Source organism: Phaethon lepturus, unplaced genomic scaffold (genome assembly GCF_000687285.1).
Source record: "Phaethon lepturus isolate BGI_N335 unplaced genomic scaffold, ASM68728v1 scaffold3449, whole genome shotgun sequence".
Taxonomy (NCBI): domain Eukaryota; kingdom Metazoa; phylum Chordata; class Aves; order Phaethontiformes; family Phaethontidae; genus Phaethon; species Phaethon lepturus.
In genome coordinates this window covers 22,125-43,409 of record NW_010562598.1, presented here as the reverse complement: position 1 = coordinate 43,409, position 21,285 = coordinate 22,125, and the positions used below count along the sequence as shown (strand labels likewise).

Genomic DNA, 21,285 nt, shown 5'->3' with positions numbered 1-21,285 from the left:
TCTGATCTTAGTCCTTGATCTTCAAAAATACTTTTTTCTTCCTTATATTGCTGAGATTTTTTGAAAATACACGCTAGTGTTTTATGCTTGAGAACAGGAATTTCTGAAACTTTAGTAATTCTTTTCCATAATAGAGCTCTGGCTAGTGTTCAAAAAGTCAAATATTGGGATATTATTGAACGTTGAGGATAAAGGGCAATATTGAATAATTGCTTCTTAAGCAACTAGTTATTACTGTCTTATGCTTGCATCATGTGAAGCTGGAGTTTTGTGTTAAAATAGTATATGCTGATGTAATCTAAGACTGCCATAGTGCATATATACAATAGAGAAAAGTTTTTTACAGGAAATCTTCATTTTAGCGGTTCTTTTTATACTTTGCTTTTGTCCCTTCTTAATAGTCTTGTGAAGAAGAATATAGCTGGACCTAGACTTGTCTTTAAGAATCATTCTCTTAGCTGGAAGTTGAATCTGAAAAGCAGTGCCAAATGTTTTGTAAATTACTTAAATTACATTCTCTGATTCTCTCATGTCAGTGCTTGCAGCTGTAATTTTCTAATTTTTTTTTTAGCAACTGAGAGTGGTTGAAAATGCTCATATACCTGTATGTGAATTTACTGAAAAGCTTCAGAACTTACAAAATATGTAACACCATATAGCGTGTAGGTCCAGAAGAAAAACATTGTTACTCAGTCCCATTCCTACTGCTTCTCTTATTTTTGTTTGATTACTGACCGCTCACGCAGAAGCTGTATTTCAGGGGGCCCCACAGTTGCCCAACCCCATTCTCTGGGGTTGCAGAAATGAAGAAGGTAGCAGCTTCAGGGGGATTCAGGTATATGGGGGACAGGGTTGGAAATTATTTGCACTGTTTATGCCTGCCAAAGAGTTAAGTATTGTAACTCCTGTTCTGTTCTGCTGCACCTGAGCACCTTCTCATAGGCCCTTGGATACGTGCCTCTTCACGCTTGTTCCATAAGTAGTTCGCTCCCCAGTGCTCCTCAACAGGGCTTACTGGATTAGGGTTGGCTTCCTGCAACTGGTTTAATGTGAGTGTACATCATTGACAGAGAACCAGTGGTTTAACCTCACCAGACCGCTCAGTTTCACTGGGCACCGTCTACTGGGCCACTACACACAACTTCGGTGTGGGTTGTAAATTTTCTAGTCCAGCAACAGGGTTACATGAGACGGATACGGATTTCTGCCTCATTGCAAATGCAGGATGGAAATGACTGCTAAACGCTTCTTTCTTTCCCATGTTACATTTTACAGTTTTAACTTCTATATCCACCAATAATAGAATTGTGCCTGACTTAGAGATTTCCTGATAGATTTTTTTTTTTAATATCTCTTTGTCTTTCATCCTGTTGCCTGCTTTTGTTTCATTGACTCTTAACTTCTGTAAATTCTATTAAATCGTAGCATATTGGCTAACGTATTTCTTCATTTTTCCCATATGCATATGTGTACATGTGTATGTATACAGAATTTATATAACTTTTATACATTACAGCTTTTGTGCTCCCTAAGGATGTCCTTAATTCCCAGCTTCTGCAAATACTTTTCACTTTGTATTTCTGATCGTGTTCAGTTCCACTGACTTGCTTTTAAGCTTTGGCAAACTGGCCACAGCAAAGCTTCAGCTCTTCATAATATTCTTTAATCACATACTCTGTTTACAGAAAATAAAGCAACCAGAACAATCTACATAGTCACTGATTTTTAGCTTGGTACATAATACTGCTTCATTGTGTTCTTTTTACCGTGTTAACAGTTGTCATCTCTTATTTTAGAAGTCTTATGGAAGATTTACATGAGTTGAGCAACAAACATAGCTCTGGGGGAGTAACTTGGGGTAACAATTTTTCATCCAGTCAGAGACTTAAAGAACATTTCATCCTGTTCTCTGTTTATGCTTGTTGGTATATAATGATAATGGGTTTAATGTTACTAGTCAAAGTCCTGTGAGTTATCTGTTACTCTGTAGTATGTAAATGTTGTCTTTGTTCTCCCTCCCACTCTTCCTACTCTCTCTGTACTGAACAGCTGAAACCTCTAATCTTTTAATGTTCCATAAGATGTAATGCCATCTTTCACTCATATGGAACCGTATTACTTCTCTGGTGTAAAAGGAGGTAGATTAAGATGTATGAAGAGAAATGTAAACTGTCAAATGTGTAAGACGGTTTGCCATTAGTACTGCTAGATGGGATGTTATATGCAGTTCTGGGCAAAGCACTAGAGACAATGAAACAATAGGACATAAGGAGAACAGTCAGAATGATCAGAGATTTGGATAAATCAGGTGAGACACAAATGCTAACAGTCTTCAGATACATAAGAAACAACTGCAGAAAGGAAGGGAAGATCTAATGTTCAACTCTGTGGAGGCTAGGACAAGTAGGCTTAGGTGGTAGTAAGAGAGATACTGCCTGGACATGAAGAAAAAAATTTCAACTGTTAAGAATCATAGAATAGTTTGAGTTGGAAGGGACCTTTAGAAGTCATCTAGTCCAACCCCCCTGCAATGAGCAGGGACATCTTCACCTAGATCAAGTTGCTCAGAACCCCCTACAACCTGACCTTGAATGTTTCCAGGGACAGGGCATCTACCACCTCTTTGGGCAACCTGTGCCACTGGTTCACCAACCTCATTGTGAAAAATGTCTTCCTTATATCTAGTGTAAATCTACCCTCTTTAGTTTAAAACCATTACCCCTTGTCCTATCACAACAGGCCCTGTTGAAAATTCTGTCCCCATCTTTCTTGAAAGCCCCCCTAAAGGACTGTAAGGCCACAATAAGGTCTCCCCAGAGCCTTCTCTTCTCCCGACTGAACAACCCCAACTCTCTCAGCCTGTCTTCATAAAAAAAGGTATCCCAGCCCTCTGATCATTTTTGTGGCCCTCCTCTGGACCTGCTGCAACAGGTCTATGTCTTTCCTGTGCTGAGGGCTCCAGAGCTGGATGCAGGACTCCAGGTGGGGTCTCTCCAGAGCAGAGTAGAGGGGCAGAATTCCCTCCCTCAACCTGCTGGCCACGCTTCTTTGGATGCAGCCAAGGATACAGTTGGCCTTCTGGGCTGCGAGTGCACATTGCTGGGTCATGTCCAGCTTTTCAGTACCCCCAAATCCTTCTTGGCAGAGCTGCTCTCAATCCCTTCATCCCCCAGCCTGTATTGATATCAGGGTTTGCCCCAACCCAGGTGCAGGACCCTGCACTGTTGAACCTCAAAGAGATTCACATGGGCCCACTTGTCGAGCTTGTCCAGGTCCCTCTGGATGGCATCCCATCCCTCAAAAGTGTCAGCAACACCTCTCAGCTTGGTATCATTTGCAAACTTGCTGAGGGCACACTTGGTCCCCCTGTCTATGTCACTGATAAAGATATTAGGGAGTAGTGGTCCCAGTATGGACGCCTGAGGGACACTACTCATCACTGATCTCCATCTGGACATTGAGCCTTTGACCACTGCCGTCTGGATGTGACCATCCAACCAGTTCCTCATCCACCAAATAGTCCGCCTATCAAATCCATCTCTCTCCAATGTAGAGAGAAGGATGTTGTTGGGAACAGTATTTCAAAGGCCTTACAGAAGTCTGGACCCATGATATCTGTAGCTCCTCCCTTGTCCACTAAGGACAAGGTAGCTAAAGATAGGAATAGATCATCTAACAGTGGACCTACTAGTCCTGGAGCATAGTAGGCCCTCCAGGAAACTACACTTTTTTTCCTTCAGTATGCCCTGCCACTTTCTGCGACCCAGGAGGGAGGGTTTAAGATTGTCCAAGAGGGAGCTTTTACCACCCCACATGCTTCCCACAAATCAGAAGACTTCCAGAAATGCTAGAATTGTACTGAGGTGGTTGTAGTTAGTGGAGTTTGTGAGCACATCAAGATTATAGTGGAATTCCTCTTACCAAACCTTGAATTGTGTTTCCAAAAACTTCAGCAGGTAATCTTACTGGTATTTGATCCCTCTCAGGACACGATGTACAGTCCTGTTAGCATGTAAAGGCTTAGTGACATTATTTCCAAGACTTTGAGGTTAGCCTCGTTTCATTTTCCTACTTTCTGTTTGTTTCTTGTCGGTAAGTTATTTCCTCTGCTTCATTCTTGAAGTTGACTCATTCAGGTTGTTCGTTCAGTAGATTACAGCAGCTTAACACCACCAGTTGTGAATACAGCACTTTGATTATGATACTCTGTTAATAGATTTCCGAAAGTGGTTATTCCCAAAACAGTTATATATTATAGTCATGTTGTAAAACTACTCATTTCATGTAACGTGTTTTCTGTTCCTTTGTTGAAATGATTGGAAATAGTAGGCAGGTACAACATATAAACCACAATGGCAGACGCCCAATATTAATAAACACCCACAGATTTCTAGACTTCCTTCTACAACAGATCTTTAAAAGCTTGTAATCCATGCACGTACCCATGCACTCACCTCCAGAAATATGAGCATCCCCAGGCCCTCACAGCACGTGTGGGTTTCAAGCAGCACCTACTCCTCTGAGAGTGTGGGTAGGCACCCACTAACTGCACATCCCCTTTGGGAGAAGTAGGTGCTTTTGCTTTGCGTATAACTGTGTTGTTTCCTAAAATGTGTTGTTCCCTGAAATCTGCTAATCTACAGGCCAGTGAGAAAGCTTCCCACCAGGTCTCATGTGCCCATCTCAGCTGTGGGTCCCTGCCTGCTGCACCCCAAACTGTGGTCACACCAGCTGGGGTGCAGCAACTCATGACATCCAACAGGGGAGGCTGGATCGAGGCAGCAATGCTGGTGGGGTAATTTCTTGCATTGTCAGGTCGAGTTTTGATCATTGCTCTGTTCTACTCCAGTATCTTTTATCCCTGTTACGAATTTTCATATACTTATTTTACACTTCTGAAGCTGACTCCTCCTTCGTTTCAGAAGGCTCTTTGTAATTCCCCAGTTACCATTTAATCCACCCAAGGGTCACCACCTTTAGCACGAGTCTGCTGGGGCAAACACTTCTCAGACAGTTGGAGGTGTTGCATTCACACACACTGTTTATGTCTGTATTTCCATCACACCAACTGTTGTTATCCAGGCCTTTCTGCAGAGGGTGGGCTGTGCAGGCCAGCACCACCACAGGAATTCTTTAGGATGTTGCCTATAGATATATATATATGTATATGGACGTTGTAAGCATGCCTTCATTGGAAGCACCTGAGGTCAATGTATGTTATATATTCTAATATTCTGTTTGCTGACAGAGTACTAGGTTAGAGACTCAGGTAGTTGTATCCCTATTAATACCCTGATAAAAAAAAAATTTGCTGGGCTAATTAATCAAGTAGGTTCTAATCTAATGGGAGAATCTTCTTGTCTCAGTCATAATTAAATGCCCAAAGCAGAGTTTCTTTATGTACCTGCTATAGTAATGCCAGTCATTTTGGAGAAATTCCTAAACTTCCATATATTTCATGTGAAAACCAAGTCAGCAAGACAGTATTAAAAAAAAAAAGTCATAGTACTGGTCATGTAAAAAAAAAAGTCTGAAACATTGTCATTTAATAAAACAACTGATTCGCAATGTATGCTTGCCATCTCTTCTGCTTCATAAATGATACAGTAATTTTTATGTAGCCCACTAGGTGGCATTTGTTACTTAGAAGTTTGCGTTCAGCCCTGGGTCCTAGGATTGCTGTTTTCTCATGACATTTCTTAGATTTTCAGCCTAATTTCAGCTGTAAAAACTAATTAGTAGCTATTAGATTAGTATAAATGCTCAGGTATGCTAATGCAATATTATTTTCTTCTCTTTTATTTAGTCCTATGTGGCAAAGCAGCATTTATATATAATAGCATTTAAATGGTAGAGGTCTCAAAGCTGTATTTTTACAGGTATCAGACATTCAGGCAAGAACAGCACTGCTTATGTGGTCCCCTCCATCCAGTGATACCAGAGAAAATGCTGACAAGAATGACACACCAGATGTTTATACTTATGAAGTGATGATTTCAAATACTGGAAAAGATGGAAAGTATAAAACTGTATATGTGTAGGTGTTCATTATTTCTATTTAACTGTTGTTGCATTGAATTGTGTGCCTTAAAACCTCATTAAAAATCCACCCGTTGTCCAGAGATTTAAGTAATTAGCACTTTTATGCAACTTCACTTTTGAAAGAAACTACTTTTTTCAGTAGAATTGGTTCTGTTCTATTACTGAAGTCTCTACCATCAATTAGAATGTAAAGATTTTGTTCTTAGATGCTGGAAGCATGTTTTAATATCACTTAGCTGTATTTCAACCAGCTGCACTGGAAACTATGGATTCTCCATTAGTGAGATATACAAGTAGCAAGAAATACAAATTGTATTTATCGTTATTTACTTCAGCACATGCTTCTGCCACTAGTAAGGTTATCTCTCCCTTCCCTGAAAATGCTCTTGGTAAGAGACTTAAGATATGAAATAAAGTAAGTAGATTTACACAAAACACAACTCTTAACAGCAGCAAAACAAACAAAACTCATTAATTGTTTCATTCCTAATACAACAGTTTTCAATCATTTTTTTGCCACTTGGAGAAATAGAACAGAAAATTTACCATTAAGGGTGTAGAACTCTCTAGTAGTTATGAATTTTTGCATTTAGCTAGTTTATCTTAGTCACCTTCCATGGATTTCTTAGAAGCAGTATGTGAATTGCAAGTTGGATGTCCCTGTCCTAGAAGCTTAGAGGAAAAGAAATGAGCTTTGCTAACGTAAGCTGATGTCAGTAAAAGCAGACTAATAGATGTCACTGAGGTGCCTTTTCCATTTACTGGGCTCTAACAAGCAGGTATATGCAGTCATTTACAGTTTTAGAGAATCATTTTTGCAAGGCTGAACTGAGCTTCTAAAGGCCCTAGTACTTCGACATTTTTTTGTGTAATAAAATACATGCATATACATGCAGCTGATCTTACAGAGAGGAAAATAATTATTCTTAAAAATAGCAACAATCAAACAGAACAACAACAACAAAAAACCCCAAACAACCAGGGCAAAACAACAGGAACCAAATGCGAGAAGCCCCTAAAATTCAAAGATAAATGCATCTTCATTTTCCTATATTTAGCAACAGAAATGAACTGTTGGGAAATGTATTTCTTAAGAGTGTTAGGTGGATGGGTTAGATGATGTGTGACTTTTTATAAATGTATGGGATCCTGAAACAGTCTCTTAAATGAAATCGTATCTCTTTCCAGTGGAGAAGAAAAGAAAACTACTGTAAATGATCTCAGGCCAGCAACTGATTACCATGCAAAGTGAGTATCTCGTTCTCTATTCATTAAGTTCAGTGGAAATGTTTTAAAAGTTTCATCAAATCTGTGTGTTTGCATAAGTTTTCAGAGATTCTTTACCACATCTCACCCTCCTTTGAGTCACAAATCAACATTTTATTGGCTTAACTGACAACTCAGTCCATTTAGGAAAACAGAAAATTGTTGCGCTCTCATCCAACATCCATGCTCTTTACTTCTCATGTCATGCCAGAACAGTGACGTTTTTCTGTCCTTTGAGCCAGGCACAGATGCCACTTGCTTTCTCTGTTTCTCAGAAGCAGCAGGGGGAGGTACCTTGCACAGGAACATGCTCACTGCTGGCCACCTGAAGGTCAGGTTATGCTGCTTTCGCTTTGCTCCAGCAGACCAGTGAATCTGACCCTATATGCATTACTAAATATGCTCTTAGCTCAGTGTAATTCTGCCCTTCTGGCAGAATTTGCTGCTTCGCTATGTCCTACTGAAGGAATAGCATAGAATTGGAAAGATGTAGTTAGGTGTTCCTCTTCCCTGCTTTTTTTCATATTGGAGGGTTGTCTTATTTCTTGGTTTAAAAAAAAAAAAACAACAGTATGAATACGGCAGTTTAAAAATACATAACACTGTGAAGGCAGCCTTAAAAGTACTGCCTTTTCTAGAAATAATGACAAGTGGAGAGTGGAAGTGACTGAATGTGCAGCATGTGAGGGATTTCCCTCTCTTGACTTTGTGGAGAACCCCAAGACTCCCACGTACTGACCAGGGAACCAGTTCAGAGGCAGCTGGTAGGAAGCACTGTGAACAGAAGTGTGTCTGAGTAACGATCCAAGTCAGAAATGTTGTGTCTCTTTCCACATGAGCTTTAGAACATCAGCAGCAGGGAGGAGGACTTGTTTTGAGTAAATCTTTGGACTAGTATTTGCTCAAATGGGAGACCTACGTTCCTGGTCTTCGGTGTGAGGGGGTCTGTACCTCCTAGTACTGTTTTCCAGGGTATTGTCCTAGTTGCCAAACAGGATGCAAAAGAGGGTTGGTCTGTTCTTCATCGCACACCTCATTTAATTTGGGCCGCTCTATGGCTGCAGCAGAGGTTCAGGAGAAGGATAAATGATAAATTGACTCAATGCTCTTCATATGCAAGTGTTTCCCCTGTGATTTTGTTCCTGGTTTTAGTAGTGTTAATGTACTTTACCCAACAATGTTTAAGTTGAAAATGCATGAAGCATAAGGGTCAGAGCCTAGGAATTTTTTTCCCTATATAAGTCCTTTTTTATCAGGCTGCATTCAGATTCTTTCTTGCTTAATTCTGATCGTTGTAGAGAATGCATGGGGATAGATGACTTAGCCATCAAAACTCTTCCTGAACTAGGAGTTAAACAGAATTCTGCAGTGCGAACACTGCCCAAAATCAGTGAATACCAGAAAGACTGAACTATGAAAATAACTGTCAAATTACGTATTTGCAACTGTATGCAAGCACAAACAACTTGGTGTGCAACATTAATTGCTGTTCAAACGTCTCCCTGTTCATGAAATCTACAAAGCCCAATTTCCTGTGTCTTGCTGTTCATGCAAAAAGGACATATAAGGACTTTTGCATCTTCATAAGCAGGCAACAAAGGCCTTATACCAGTGATCAGAGGAAAGGTTTTTGGGGGGTTTCGGTTTTTCTTTCAAAGGAAGAGGTGAATCAGAAGAAAGTAATATGCAGGTTCACCCAAGGAGGAGACAAGGCATAGCTATGCAGCTGAAGAGGGTGAGGGGGGGAGCGCAGCAGGAGGACAGATGATAATCCTATATTTAATTCTGGAGAAAAGCTATTAGAAAAACAAGCCATTTCTTATTGAGACAGAAGCAAGAATTCACTCTTCTGAAGTACATGGAGAGTTAATACATAGCCTTCCTAAAGGAAAGGACAGGGTGAACAGACTCAGCAAGGTCTTGAAGGAGTGCAGAAGGTACTCTCAAAATACATCAACAGCTTCATTGTGCTCATCTGATGAAAGCACTTGCAGAAAAAGAAGTATTCACATTATCAGTTAATATGTCTACAACAGATAATGAGCCTGCAAAATGTTACTATTATTTCACAAGCAAAGTATAGCAAATGGCAGAGACATTTCAAATGTAATTGTTGGACTAAAGCTGACTGATGTTAATGATGTACATCCAAAGTAAAGGACTGTTTTCTTTTGTATTACTTCTGTTGACCAAGGTGCTTCTATGAGTCATTTATTTCTAACAGTGATATTTTAATAATGAGGTAGCAAGGCAGTAACTTAATTCTCAATATTTATTTTTCTTTGGAAACTGTATATACAAAATACATAAATATAGATACATTTGAAGCAAAATGTTATTGGCCCTTTTCTGCTTTAGAGTCCAAGTAGAATGCAACTGTGTAAAGGGGAGCCCTTCAGAAGCAGAGAGTTTTACCACAATGAGTTGTGAACCTGATATTCCAAATCTGCCCAGGATAACTAATAGGACCAAAAATTCTCTTACTCTGCAGTGGAAGGTAAGAATTATTTAAAAAACTTTAAAGTAAATATTTTGAAGTCTCAAGAATTGTTTTGGATTTGTCAATAAAATGCCAGTTCATTGAAATGGAAAATTTTTGTCAAATGTAGTAATTTCAGTCACGCTTCCATGACTGGAAATACATGTACTGGGTTGAATGTGGACTTCAGTAAAAAAGAGAAGGGTGCCCAGAAAAGCAAGGAGCCTTTGTAGATAAGGTTACTGAGTTTGAATGAGAGACCGCGGTTTGAGTTCCAGTTCCCTACTGTACTGTGGAACCAATTCCTTTCTCTGTTATTGAACATAGGCTTGTTTGTGCAGAGCAAATGAAGTGGTCTGGAAAGACTGAGATTTGAGCAGACCCACAATCTAGCTGCTCAGAAAAATACTGTAGCATTGTACACTGCTGCCAGAATACTTTGTCAAGGTCTAAATTAAAAAACAAAACCATAAACATGATACAGGCATTCATTGGATGGAGACTGAACTAGGACTGTCTTGGCAAGTGAAACCATTGTATAAGGGGAGCATCATTTGCCCTCCAGTGGTCTTGTCATGATTTGATCTATACAAGCATTTTTCCTTAAGTGGTCTTGTATCCAGTTACAGCTCTTAATTTTTTTCTTTTTCTGTTGCAGGCATCTTGTGATAATGGCTCTAAAATCCACAGTTACCTTTTAGAATGGGATGAAGTAAGCAAGTTATTCTATTTTATTTTTAATGTTGTAGGTTTTTAAAAAGTAGTTGTATGTGACTGTGCACGTCAAGTTGTGTGGAAATTATGACTTCTATCTAGAGGCATGTGACAAATACGTAATTCCTGAAGCAATTATGAAAATACAATTATTACCCAGATTTTTTCTTGGAGAATATAAAATAATAGGACCTTAAGTACATGATTCTGCCACTCTTAATAGTGGCTTTTTCACTTGTAGTCCAATACTTCTTTCAAGAGCTGACACTGAAGGATCATTTTCCTGTAACAGTTTGTCTTTTGTACAAAGGGGGTGGATCTACAGTACCCCTGTAAGCATCTTCCCATCCCTACCTGGACAGCTATCTTGAGGCAGCAGAGCTGCAGAAGCTTTGTGGCTTTTTCCTTCCAACCCTGTGGAGCTGGGAAATAGAAAGGAAGGAAAAAAGACTACTTCAATATATAGAGAAAGTTTCATACACTATTACCTCACTATATGGGAGATTCTTGAGTTATGTTTCATTTCAAAAAATTAGTTTACTCCATGTTTTTGTGTTACCTTAATTGATGGATGCATATATAACAGGGTGAATGATGTGATTAACTTATTCCTTTCTAGGGAAAAGGAAATGGAGAGTTTTGCCAGTGTTATTATGGCCAACAGAAGCAGTATAGGATTACTAAACTATCACCAGCAATGGGGTACACCTTTAGGCTAGCAGCCAAAAATGACATGGGAATGAGGTAAATATTACTATTATATACATAAATATGGAATGTATATGCATGCATGTGTGTGCTTGTTTAGGAAAAGCATATGATGGCATTTAAAGAAACAAGTCTTTTGTCCAACTGGGGTGAAACAGAATATAGAATAGTTCACTTGGAAGGGACCTACAACAATCACCTAGTCCAACTGCATAGCTAATTCACAGTATGTGATTGGATTATTCAGCTTGCAGATTACCTGTGTACCATGAACCACGTGACCCTGCTTGAGCAGGGGAGGTTGGACAAGATGACCTCCAGAGTTCCCTTCCAACCTCAGCTATTCTGTGATTCCCAGCATAATGCATTTTGTTCAGGCATGGTGCGGATGGACAAACCTGTGTACAACGCCTGTGTACAACCACTGCCTTATGCACATACTTAACCATATAAACGCTACACATCTCAGCCCCTCTTAGAAGCAGATAGTACAGCTACTTCTGCCAGACTTGGCCTCATTTCCTGAACAGCCTGCTCAGGTATTTGTACATGATGCCTCTACAATGGGGAGCACGAGCATGGCATAGACAATCCAGCTGCTCTCATGAAACTGGTTTTTAGCTTCAGTCTTTGTAGACCTATGCTCACTACTGAACTTGCGACCTTGGATGTGTTTTCTGCTGCATGTACTTGTAGTAGAATTTTTGGCTAAGCACTACATTGTAGAGACTCAGACATTCAGTGCAGTTGTACTTTTTTCTCTGATGTAGTAAACACTTCTACTAAAATTATGGGGATCATGCTAAAAGATAAGCGACTTGGCCAAAGGGCCAGAATTGAATAGTTTATAGGCTGCGGTGCTTGTGCTGCTGCTGTAGTGACCAGAGGGTATCTCCTACCATGCTCTCTGCTGCTCTTGGTTGCAGGGAGGTTTGACACGATGCTAGATCTAAGGTAGTTTGTTGTAGCAATTTTCCAGAGCTTATCAGCCCTGCTTAAATTTACACTTTTAGTGATGACTGTATAAAGAGGTGTCAGTAGTCTGCTGGAGCAGGAAGTCTGGCAGAACCCCCCACTGCCACCTGTAGGTGTATCTGTATTGTGCTCTTTGCCATGTCCTGTTACTTGGATATGTCCCTTTATCCAAGGTGTCTGTTAGTCTCCTGTTACCCTGGGAAATGACATTACCATATTACCAGAATATGACATTACCATATCACTGAATTCTTTGGAAGTTCTAGAGCTTATTATGAACGCTTAGGATATGTGGTTCTTACTTTTAATTGCTACTTTTCAGAAGCTATAGAGCACCAAACTTTGTTCTGAATTTTTGAATGAGTGACATCTGACTTCAGTAGAGAATATAAGTAAGAATTAAAAAAAACCCACAATCAAAATTACTGGTTTCTCAAGTTACGCTTGCACTACGGGGTGCATTAGTTCTTGAAGTCCTATGTGGCATAAAAACAGGGCTTCTCTAGCCATCAGCCTAAAATTGCTATTTTGCATTTGTTTTTTTTAATTCAGTGTTGAAATATAATGAGCATTGTGCTGCAGCTCACCAGAGGGATGTTTTTGTAGCATGAAATAGAGGGTGTGTGTTGTGCGTCCTTCAGCTGGCACAAGGAGGTACTTGAGGGAACAATGCCTACTTGGACAGTGTCAAAGGACAGTGTAAAGAATAGGGAGCCAGACCAGGGGTTGTAATTCATGCTGGGCAGGAGAAATCTTCTGCAGACTATTAAGTATGTGAAAACTACAGCTGACTCAGGAGATCTGAGGGGTGCGTTGGGAGTAATTACTCGGGTAATGCATTGTATGCATATAGTGCCTGTTCCTATGTCTTTCCTTAGGCACCTGCTTTGGGCCACTGTCAGAGGACACTATAGCAGGCTAGAATGACTTTTGGTGTGCTCCAACACATTCTTTATTATGTTACTGCCTTCTGGATGATATTTCTGGAATGAATTATTCTCTGAGTGTTAATTGATAAGATTTAGTTGGAATTGTTCAAAAAGTGAGCTGGCAGTTAAACAGAGTCCTGTGCTTGGGCTCTCTTTGTGTTCCCCTTTACTTCTGAGTGTAAATGCACCCTCTAGGGATACCTGCACATATTACAGATTCCTGCAGCATAAGCTGTTAGAAGACATGGATCAGTTAAGTAACCTTCTTAAACTCATTGCACAGAGTAGATTTTTAAGTCAATATTTCATAGCTTTGTAAAGAGCGCTTTATTGTCTTTATGGTATTATTTAATTAATAAGTCTCTTGACATAATATTTATTAGGGTAGAGTGCCTGATTATTCCTTATGAAGAAAGTTGAGAACCTTAGGCATCTGGAGACAGAATTTTGTCTAAATGATTTTACCAACAGGAAGAGATACTTTGTCTGTGAACTACTCATATTTTTTAACTTAATTCTAACCACATGTGAAACAGTGGCTAAAGAAAACTGGAAAAATAAAATCGATATAAAAGATAGATAGCTTTATTGTACTTCTAAGTGAATTGAGTCATTCAAATGTGGGTATCACACAGTTAGTTGATTTCAGTGTATTTTGGAGTGGTTCAATCAAGTAAAAAGATGTAAATCTTTTTAAGGTGTGGGATTTTTAACCTTATATCTGCTTGTAAGGTGACTCTTTCAGTAGTTTATTGTGAATAGAGATAGGCTTAGTATTTGTCTAGCCTCTCTTCATGCTTTCTCTAGCCTACCTATATAATGCTGAAATTTTTTAGTAGGTATATTGTATGTATCACATAATCTTAATTTCAGAGATTTTCTTGCTTGTGGCTTTTTGCAGGAAAAAATTACTATTACCCCAAATTGAAAAGGTTTTCTCTTGTTTTGTGCTTTTCGACTTCTTGTTTCACAATCTATTTCACAGTCTGCAAGTATGCACAGACTATATGTCTGCTTTGGGTGCTGTCGACACTCTTGATAATGTGTTGTCTGTAAGATTTTTAAAATTTTTTTTTTTAATGCCAAAAAGACTTTTGAGCAGACCAAAATTTACAACATGTGTGTTGTTATAATGTAGGCTGAGTAAGAGAGAAAGTGAAACCAAGTTACCTTTATATTGAGATTTTTCAGGAAAGTCAGGTTCTGACATTTGAGGTATTTAACTGGTACTGTTGTTTAAGCCATACAGAGAATTTTGTTTTCAGGGCTTCCTAACACTCACTTAGGTAATGCCTATAGCTTTTAGCTTAAAATTGCATCTGTGACATTAGTTTCATATTTCTAAAAAAATTAGACTAGCGCTTAAGCCTGCAAATGTTTCTTCAGATCTGATGTAGAAGCAGCAAATGCCAGCTGAGAACAGGTGGGGTTTTTTTAGTCTCACTGGACATGTCAGACCATCTGTGCAAGCATAGTTCCTGTTTATTGACTTGTGCATCCCTCTGTATCACTGTAGGTCTTTTTATATAACTTATTTATTTCTGTTTTCACTTCAAGGTGTATCTAAGCATCATCAGATGTACAAAGTGTACAGTTGTGTTAGGAGATTCACTGGTGTACACTCTACCTGATTTGTTCTGCAATAAGACTTTCATACTGGCAACTCTTAAAGTAACTTAACATTGAATGAGGCTATTATTCTATTATTTTCTGAATCACTAGAGAAACTAGTACTTCACAGTATACTTGAAGCACCTAATTGCTGCCTGGGAAGCAAAATTTTTTTTGAGGTCTTCCCATATATGCTTTTATGTCTTCATGTTTTCATTTTGAATAAGGACACTGTGATATTAGTATATTATTGCATATAGAGCTCTCCTGTTTTAGAATAATGACTTAATGTGAAAAAGCAAAATGTTTTGGTTAGCAAACCACAGTAATTATATCATACAAAGGAGTCTTTCAATTAAGAACGTTAACCTTGTTCAGATGTTTTGTTACTGACAGACTCATGAGCAAATGAAGTTATCTGCATGTACCAGCTTGCAATTTCCAGTTGTGCACATGTCCAAGAACCTGTCATAGCTGTGTTAGTAAGAGTTATGTTTTTCTAGATATTAATTATTGTGTCTAGTTAGTTTACATACTGTCTGTTTTAAACAGTGGTTTTAGTGAAGAAGTCCTGTATCATACCTCAGGCACTGCCCCAACCACACCAGCAAGTCCTTTGCTGATTAATGCTGGAGTTACTTGGTTATCCCTACAGTGGACAAAACCCTCAGGAACACCGTCAGATGAAGGAATCTCGTATATATTAGAGATGGAGGATGAGAACTCCGTAAGTTTAGAATACTTATTCTCAATAAGAGACTATAATGTGTGGTTTGATACATTATCGTATTAAGTGTAACAATGATTACTTTTGCTAGGATATTCTACAAGGAACTGTATTTTCTGAAATTAAGCTGATGACTTGTCATTGCTGTGACCAAGCCACATAGCTTTCTCCTTTTTATTGTGACAGTAATCGTTATTAGTGTTATTAAGCCCAAATCCTGCAAAGACTTTTAAATTACCTTTAACTTCGTAAATTTGCATGTGGAAGTTAAGCTTTATATGAGCTGGATCAAAGTAATTGCATCATGAAGTGTGGTCCCTCTAGATGTCATTTCAGCCTAACCACCTTTGTTTTAAAATGAATTCTGTTCTACTCTTTGAAAGTGTTAGGTGTAATTTCTGTTGACACTGTGTATGTTTTTTGTGAAAAAAATGAATGGTTAATTAATTTCCCACTCTCCAGAAATATATCATGTGTTTACACAATGAAGGTGCACTTATTACTTTGTCAGAAAAACATAAAAATTGTGGTCGGAAACGGTAATTTATTTGTATGAAGTATGTTACATGGTCTGATCTGCAAATACAATGTTTCAAATAATCCTATTTGATTCTGCAGGGATATGGTTTCAAGCCAAAATATGATGGTGATGATCTTACCTACACGGTGAAGAATTTGAGGCGTAGTACAAAATATAAATTCAGGGTGAGATTTTTTTCATATATTTGAGGGGGGATTTTTGCACCAGAATAGCTTGAGATTGACTCAGAAGTGGGGAGGTCCTTTTTTACAGAAAACCAAATTTGATGCCAGTTTTTTACAATTTCAGTCTCTCTAAACTATCAGCTGAACACCTGCTTCATTAATTGTCTCTGCAGAAGGAATAAGAACCTCTGCAAGGGCATAACACAGTTGTAGGTATCTTGAAATTCCAGGTCATAAGTCAACGTTCTTAACAGTTGGGCTTTTTTATTTGGCTTCAGTGTTGCATATGCACAGGTAATATCACTTAGTGTAGCTATGAGGTTATTTGATAGACTCTAAACACATCTGAAAGTGTTGGGGTAAGGAGCAACTTTGATAAAAAAAAAACATTTGTCGGTGCTAGCATAGCATTGAGCCCGAGTTAATAAATCATTCCTATTACTGTGCTGCTGAGCCCATTCTAATATGTCTTGAGGACTGAAGTTTTCAGCTCAGGATGAAGTCTGGCTTAACAATGAGCTTTTGGGTGTGGTTAAAAGCAAAAAAGAAGCATACCACTGTGGGAAGGTGGCCAAATAGCCATTGAGGACTACAAGAACCTTGCTAGGACATGCAGAGATGCAGTCAGGAAGGCTGAGGATCAGCTAGAACTGAAATTGGCCAAAGATGTCAAAAACAACAAGAAAGAGTTCTTCAGATACGTGAGTGGTAAGCAGAAGCACAGGGAAGACATACATAGACCCATTGCTAAACAGGGCAGGGAAGCAAGTTACTAATAGTGCCAACAAGGCAGAGGTTCTCAATACCTTCTTTGCCTCTGTCTTTACCAGCATAGCTGGACCCCAGATCACAAGATGTAGTAGCTATAACAAGGCATGTGTCAACCCACCAGTGGTGGAGGGAGGGCTGGGCTGTGGCCTCTTGCAAGAGCTCAATCCACATCAATCTATGGGCCAGGACAGAAGCCACTCCAGGATGTTAAGAGAAGTGGCTGACATTGTTGGAAGGCCACTGTATATAATATTTGAAAAGTGATGGAGATCAGGCGATATCCCTGATGACTGTAAGAGAGCAAATATCATAAAACTTCAGGCCCATCAGTCTTGCTTCAGTCCCTGGGAAAGTAATGGAAGAGTCCTCCCAGAAACTATTCCAAGCCAAATGAAAGCAAATGATTGGGAAAAGCCTACACCAAAGGCAAATCATATCCTACTAGCCCATCGCCTTCTACATCAAAGAGGAAGATGAGTAGCCCCAGTTGGCCTGGGGAGAGCAGTGGATGTTGTTTACTTGGACTTCAGCAAAGCATTCGACACTTCCCACACCCTTCTCCTGGACAAACTGGCAAGATACAGACTCGATGGGTGGTCTGTGAGATGAGTAGAAAACTGGCCAACAGGCCATACTCAGATGGTAGTTGTCGATTTTTAGTCAGGCTGGCAGCCTGTCACAGTAGGATCCCCTAGGGATTGATATGGGGCCCCACACGGTTCATCTTCACAAATTATCTAGACAATGGGATTGAAATCACCCTCACCAAGTTTGCTGGTGACACCAAACTGCTGGTGAGGTGGGCATATCAGAAGGGAGAGCCGCCTTATAGAGACACCTGGACGGGCTAGAAGAGTGGACTAGCAAGAACAGTATGAAGTTTAACAAAGACAAGCGCTAAGTCCTGCACCTGCGTCAGAATAACCAAGGAGCCCTTTATAGGCTAGGATCTGTGTGTCTGGGGAGCAGCCTTGCTGAAAGGGACCTTGACCATGAGCAGTGCATCACTGCAGCAACAAAGGCAAATTGGATCTTGGGCTGTATCTGCAGGGGCATTGCTAGCAGAGATGAGAGATGTGATCATCCCAATGTATTCAGCTCTTGTCAGGCCGCACCTGGAGTACTGTGTCCAGTTCTGATCCTCACAATTCAAAAAAGATACAGGCAGACTGGAGAGGGTCCAAAGGAGGGCCATGAAGATGATCCAAAGGCTGGAGAGATCCTGCCCTGTGAGGGAAGTGTGAAGGGCTTGGGTCTTTTCTCCTTGGGGAGGAGAAGGCTTAAGGGGGACCAGTTTTCCAGTACTTTAAGGGTGGCTACAAAGAGGTATGAGGCTATTATTTCACAAGGAGCCACATGGGGAGGACAAGGGGCAATGGGTACAAGTTGCAATGGGACAGGTTTCATCTTGATATAATAAATTCTTTACAATGAGAAGAATCCATCATTGGAACAACCTCCCCAGCAATGTGGTGCAGTCCCCGTCACTGGATGCTTTCAAGACACAACAGGACAGGGTGCTAGATAATCACATCTAGGTTCCCTTTCCCATGAAAGGTTGGACCAGATGATCTTTCAGGTCACTTCTAACCTGGGCTGTTCTGTGTTCTAAGTTTTTCTTGAACAGTTGCATCGTTTTTGGAAAAAGCTGAAGTCATGTCCCACAGTATAAAGCAGAGTCAGAATGATTTAATCTGTGACTGCAAGGTAAAATGTTGATAGCTGTTGTCTTGCATACACCTAAAATACTATTTCGTAAGGAAGAATTGGGAACTCCTGAAGAACAGCATCTCTGTGCAATATCAAAGAGAGCAATTTAGGCATTGGTTGGTTTGTTTTAACACTAAAACATATAAACAGTCCTTTTCAAATGGTAGCAGATATTTTGCACTTTTGAAGCAGAAAAGGTTATTAATAAGGATTAATCTTACAGTACTTGGATTATTTTTTTTACATAACTTAATGTTTAAATAATTTAAAATATACAGCGTATACCAAGGACTGCACCAAGATAGGCTTGTTATGGCCATACATGAACTTAAACTAAAAACTAGCTAATTTCATTGGAACTAGCTTCTGCAGGACTTGATTGTAGTTTTCCTTTGAAAGTAATTCTACATGTTAATCATGCACATTACTGGTAAATATATAGTTAACTTAAACATCCTAAGTTTGTCATTAAAATAAAAAAAATCGATGTTTATACCCTATTTTTCTTAACAAAACAGTAAACAAGTCTCTGTTCACTCATTCACAGAGCATAAAGGAGAAACAAATGTTATGTTAATCAGGTCTTTAATTTTTATTATACAGGGGAAAGACTTAATTAGTAGTAATATTCCTTAAGGCTTTTGAAAGAAGCTTTATAACCATTGGAAATGTTATAATATGTAAATGCTAACTGTGCCTGTTTAACTTAATTTGTAAGGGCACAAACACAACCAGATGATTGTTAATCTTGTAAACTCTATCAGGAGACTTAGTGTCTGAGAGACATGTTAGCTCACATTTTCTTTTCTCAGTCTAAACTAACATTACTGCTGTCATTTTGATTCTGCTCATTTTAAAAAAATACGTAAAAGCTAAAAAACCCTTTTTTTAGGTTGTTTAGTTTTTTCCTAGGAACAAATGGCAATACATAGTCAACTAACTGCAGACACAGCTAGAAAGTAAAGAATAGCAGTGATTTGTTTTCCTAGAATCACAGAAGAGTCTAGGTTGGAAGGGACTTTTAGGGATCTTCTGGGTCAAACTTGTGTAGAAAGCAGGGCCTTAGGTTAGGCAATTCAACCCTGTCCTAGCCCTATTGAGCTGAGACTTCAGTATTTCTAGCAAGGGAGATTCAACCACTTCTCTCTGCAGGCTGGTCTCACGACGATCAACTTCTTTTCTTATATCCAGCCAAATTTTCCTTAACATACTTTGTGTCCACTGTCTCTTGTCCTGTCATCAGAGATTCTTGTGAAAACTGTATCTTCATCTCTTCTGTGCCTGCCTTTTACATATTGGAAGGCTGTGATTAGATCTCCCCTGATGACATTTCTTATTTCTTACGCAGAGTGAACCCAAGTTCTTCAACCTTTCTTCCTGCATCAGGTTCTCCAACCCTTTAATCACTATGCTGGCCCTCTTCTGGACTCTCTCCAGTTACCCAGTGTCTCTCTTGAACTGGGAGAACCAAAACTGGACATGGTATTCCAGGCGTGGCCTAAAAAGTGCTGAGTAAAGTGGTGTTGTCACATCCCTTGTTATATTGGCTAAATTCTTGCTGATGCAGCCCATGAAACAATTTGCCTTTGCCACTGCCAAGATGCTTTGCTGATTCATTTGGCTTGCTTTCCAACAAGATCCCAAGAATCTACTGATTCTTCTCAGTAGAGCTGAAAAAAGAAAAGCTGACTAGCCAGTCAGCTGCCAGTGGAATAACCACTGCTAGGGTTATTCCATCCCAGATGCAAGAATTTACATTTACCTCTGTCAGAACTTAACACAGTTCTTCTTGATTCAGTCCTCCAGGCTGTCAAAGTCTGCCTGTGTGGTAGCTCTTCCTTCTAGCATATCTCTTTCTGCTCATAGTTTGGTGTCACGTGCAAATCTGGGGAGGGTGCATTCATTCCTGTCATACAGATCAGTTACAAACATATCAAATAGTATCTGTCTTTGCATTGATTGCTGAGGAAATCCACTCATGAGCATTTGCCTTTGAAATTTGCCTTTGAACCATTAATCACTACCCTTTGAGCCTGGCATTCTATCAGGTTTTCCACATCCATTTTGTGGTCCGTCTGTCCTGTCTGTATCTTACCAGCTTGTCTACATGGATATTGTGGGAGACCATGTCAAACTAAAATCAGTGTAGATGATGTCCACAGCTCTCCCCTCATCTGTTGAGCAAGTTGTTTCATCATAGAAGGCACTCAAGTTGGTCAAACATGACTTACCCTTGATAAATCTAATCACCTTCTGGTGCTTCATGTGCCTGTAAATAACTTCCATGACAACCTTTGCCATAATTTCCCTTGGGACTGAAGTGTTTACATATCACCTTTGCTGTTGTTAATACAACTTACCCATATAAATGCTTTTTTATCTCTGAATATATTTCCTTAAAAGAAGGTACTGTAGTAACATGAGAGCACTACTTAATTAATCCTAACTATTCAGGGTTTTTTAGCAGTTAGTAAAGCATCACTTTTTGCTCTTTACTTAATTACATGAAAATATTTTTACCTCAATGGGAAAAGAATTGCAATTAAAATTGTAATACTTCAAAGTTCCTTTAGTGAAAGTTTAAAAATGGCCTCTCTGCTGTATGTCTTTTTGATGATCTTTTGCTTCCATACTTTTATAAAGGTTTT

At 39.4% G+C, this 21,285-nt stretch overlaps 1 protein-coding gene across 1 annotated transcript in view; it reads left to right on the top strand.

Moving 5' to 3' along the window:
- Positions 1-21,285, top strand: part of FNDC3A (fibronectin type III domain containing 3A) — a 62,588-nt gene that overhangs the window by 21,597 nt on the left and 19,706 nt on the right. Inside the window, exons 5-11 of the mRNA XM_010294301.1 lie at positions 5,880-6,037; positions 7,231-7,290; positions 9,667-9,805; positions 10,446-10,499; positions 11,121-11,245; positions 15,277-15,451; positions 16,070-16,156. Of these exons, the coding sequence (XP_010292603.1) occupies positions 5,880-6,037; positions 7,231-7,290; positions 9,667-9,805; positions 10,446-10,499; positions 11,121-11,245; positions 15,277-15,451; positions 16,070-16,156 (798 nt within the window). The remainder of the gene's footprint in view (positions 1-5,879; positions 6,038-7,230; positions 7,291-9,666; positions 9,806-10,445; positions 10,500-11,120; positions 11,246-15,276; positions 15,452-16,069; positions 16,157-21,285) is intronic.